Below are 3,793 nucleotides of genomic sequence, written 5' to 3'. Positions count from 1 at the left end.
TTGCTTGGTGAAATTTCGGGGGAAAAGGAGGCATACTTTATAAAGTGCAAACATTAAAAAATATTATTTCAGATATAAGATAATTTTCTCATTAAGTTTTTTATCATTTGAACATAGCAAACTGTCAAGAAGAGTCCTTCCATATTAAAGATTCTGAGATATAGTTATGAAATCAAATCCCACCCAAAGGAAATATGGAGACTGCAAATAAATTAATAACATGTACCTCCTCATAAGGATCATCAAGAATTCCCTCGTACAGCCACGAATCAAGACCCTCCAGGTAAGGGAGCAAACTTTCTGTGAAAATTGCTAACAGCATATGATATGCCTCTTCCTGTAAGAGTAATTACTTAAATTAAATTGTAAATGTTAATAAGGGAACAGAAATATCATGTATATAGAATTATTTTGCAACCTCTCCACCTTGCACAAGACAGGCTTCATTCAATTTCTTGAAAAGATGGTCAAGAATATGAACAGCAATCTCATCAGCAGAGGTAGATGTTTCGGAATCAAAATAAACATTTGGAACTGCTCCATGCACTACTTGAAACAACTGTTCTGCCCCGGAACAGAGACTGCAAAAGTAGTAGGAATGAGGACATTATTTGCATAGATAGGAGGAAGTGAAGTATATATTCACCAAACACATACAATGATGAAAACAAAAATTCCCACTGTTCTCCTTTGCCTTCTCATTGTGCCAAAGATCAATATCATACACAAGTTAGAAAGATAGCACACAGCAATCAGCCAAACATCAATATCATACACAAGTTAGAAAGATAGTACACAGCAATCAGCCAAAAGTACGGTATTGATATTGTCAGCATAAATGATCATAACGTCTTGTGCTGTGTCTACTAATGGACTCCAGTTTACACTTATACCAGTATCGAAATATAACGATATGCTTAGAAATGTAAAAATAAAGGGAAAGAAAAGAAATATATAATGAGTTTAAATTCAAAATATAAACATGAAATGTGGGCCAAACCTTGATACAGTACTGGTTAAACCCAGAAGTGTGATAGAATTCCCATAATCTGAACCGACCAACTTTACTTCCTCCTTTAAAGCAATATCTCGCAACCTCTTTTCATGAAAGAAACTTATTTCATATTTCTTACTACAACAACCACAGTTTGCTGAATTTCACTCCAGATTTTGTACAGACAATACTTACCTTGAGCCACGACTTGACAGAATTACCAAAAGCCTTCAACGTTGGGGATCTTTGACGAGAGGCCTCCACCATCTTTATAAAATTTTCCACTTTCTTTAAGCATGATCCACCAAATGCAAATTGGTTCACAATTCCATGTAGACTTGTATGTGACATATGTGATGTATATATTTCACTCTTTAGATGAAACCCTTGACCATACTCATCCCAATTAAATAAAGAAGTAGAGAATCCTTGGAGCATTTGTAAGACTCCATGCACCTGACAAAACATATAAGATTAGAAGCTATAATGAGAAGATGATTCAGGATTCCTAAGATTGTGAGTCCCCATGAGAAAGGACGTGGTTTAATATGATTCAGTTACCAGTTCTCTTTCACTTTTTTCAAATGCGTGGACTGGCTCTGCATGAGGGAGTCCTTTTGAAATGCTAAAATGGAGCTTACTGATAAAACTTTGAGAAACATCCGTTACTGGTACATCTGTAAAGTAGGAAGAGAAAGCATAATAAAATAAGTGAGAGAGGAAAGGAAAATTTCATCGAAACAAGCTTGCAGTCCCATTAGTATATATAAACAAACATAGACCGATTTCACAAGTTTTCTCATTAAAGTTTTATCAGTGCATCCTTGAAGATCATATCCATCTGGATGGTTGGGTTTTGTGGAAAATAGATACAGAACTTATTGAGGGAAAGAATAAAAAAGACTAAAGAAAACTCAAACTTTGGGTGTAGCATGAAGCCGTTCCTTGAATGCATGCAACATATACCAAATTACCAAGTAACAACAATAGTCAAAATGCTTTAATTCAATGCAGAATACAACTACCCATGTACAATTTGTTTAAAGTAATTAGCAGAATTCAAACCAGAAACACTAGAGACTCTTGACAAATTTTAAATAATAAACGCTGAATAAGTACTAAATACAGAGCATGAGCTCATAGGTATTTGATAGAATTCAAACGATTGAATGCGATACTCACCATGTAAAACAGTGTTCGTCATGTTATACTTGTGCACTGAACCCCGCCACTCATCTAAAGAACATGGCTTCTTCGAAGAGCTTCACGTGCAATGATTACTGTAAAATACAAATGTGCCCATTAAACTGGAGGTTACATCTAAATTCTAAAATAAATAAAAATGACCAATAAACATTCTCAATTCAGAAATTCAGTAAATCATAAATTTCATCAAGAAAACAACTAGTGTGCTCAATCAAGCTTACAAAATAACACATTTAAGAAGAAAACTACTATAGTTAGCGATTTCACCACACTAAACCCTAATTTACAGAAAGAAAGAGAGTAAAATGGGGGCACAACTTAGATTTTGATAAGAACTGGAGCGAATTTCGTTTGAGAGCAGGGCATTAAAGACCTAAGAATGATGAAATTTGAAAAGTGAAGACATTGCTGGCCAAATAACAAATTTCTTTTGCGGGTTGTCGATTGCTTTTTTGGGGGTTTTAGCATGTAACACCCTTTAATTTGTCTGGAAAAGCTAAACGGAGAAGTGAAAACCTAAGAAATTGATAACCAAATAGAACTTGAAGCATACCAGCAAAAAAAAACCCTAAATATTATGTGATTCAGATTAATATTGTCGAAGCTAAGTACAGAAAGAGAAATATCAAGATTAAGACATGCTGGTAGCGAGGATAGCAAACCGGGGCGATTCGGAGGCGATTTTCAGCAAGGCGATTTTTCTCGTTGATCTTAGATTTTCTTCTGGGATCTGAGATATTCAGGAAATCTTCGAGTCTAGGGTTTCTATTTTCAATCTCCATTTTTCGTTTTTCTCGTTGATTTTAGATTTTTCCCGTTTTCTTGTTCTTTTTTGGTCTGTGATGGATTTTTTGGGAATGGATTTGGGTCATGGGCCGAACCCAAAGGAATTCGTGGCCCGCAATATCTGGGGAGAGCGTTATTTTTCTTCTGATTCGAAATTTTCTGAGCCCAATCACTCTCTTCAAACCCAAGGTGAGAAAACTAGGGTTAAGTTTGATGAACTAGGGTTAAAGTTTGCGGTGGGGATTGATCCATCGCGGAGATCCCAAGAAGAACTGAAGGAAGATATTTCTAAAGGGGAATGGGTGAATGTTGTGAAGAGAAACCCTAAATCGCCGCCTCCCCAAAATTCTCTTTCTTCTCCTCGTGTTCTTTCGGCAGAATTCATCAGAAAGAATCATCTGTGTTTTCGTTGTGGAGGATTGAAGCATATGGCGAAAGATTGCAGAGACCCAATTGTCTGCTTCAATTGTCAAGAAACAGGTCATGAAGCAAGAAATTGTAGAGCTTTTGACCGTAATAGTGGTAGATCTGATATCAGAGGTCGTGGTTTTGGTGGAAGAGGATCTTATGATGGTGGTCGTGGTTCTTTTGGGGGTCGAGGATCTGGAGGACGAAATGTTGGGGGTAGAGGCTTTAGAGGAAGAGCTGGACAGATTCTTGGTCGGGGGTCGTTTTACTACTGCTATTTTAAAATTTGAAGGGGAAGTTAATTCTAGTTTTCAGAAGTTTAGAAACTTTGCTATAGTTTCTTTTGTTGAAGGAGGTAATATTTCTCTGGAAAGATTAGAATTGGATTTGAGAGCTTAT

The 3,793-nt window shown here is 36.3% G+C and overlaps 1 protein-coding gene across 1 annotated transcript in view; it reads right to left on the bottom strand.

Annotated features, from left to right (window-relative positions):
• Nucleotides 1-3,024, bottom strand: part of LOC109848145 (gamma-tubulin complex component 5-like) — a 9,561-nt gene extending 6,537 nt beyond the window's left edge. Inside the window, exons 1-7 of the mRNA XM_020417506.1 lie at nucleotides 2,863-3,024; nucleotides 2,177-2,274; nucleotides 1,556-1,671; nucleotides 1,190-1,450; nucleotides 1,001-1,098; nucleotides 419-581; nucleotides 227-337 (exon numbers count right to left, since the gene is read on the bottom strand). Coding sequence (XP_020273095.1) covers nucleotides 227-337; nucleotides 419-581; nucleotides 1,001-1,098; nucleotides 1,190-1,450; nucleotides 1,556-1,671; nucleotides 2,177-2,198 — 771 coding nt within the window. The 5' untranslated portion in view covers nucleotides 2,199-2,274; nucleotides 2,863-3,024. The remainder of the gene's footprint in view (nucleotides 1-226; nucleotides 338-418; nucleotides 582-1,000; nucleotides 1,099-1,189; nucleotides 1,451-1,555; nucleotides 1,672-2,176; nucleotides 2,275-2,862) is intronic.

Source organism: Asparagus officinalis, chromosome 7 (assembly GCF_001876935.1).
Source record: "Asparagus officinalis chromosome 7, Aspof.V1, whole genome shotgun sequence".
NCBI classification, from domain to species: domain Eukaryota; kingdom Viridiplantae; phylum Streptophyta; class Magnoliopsida; order Asparagales; family Asparagaceae; genus Asparagus; species Asparagus officinalis.
The sequence above is the reverse complement of the archived record's forward strand: the minus strand, read 5'-3'. Positions and strand labels throughout refer to the sequence as shown.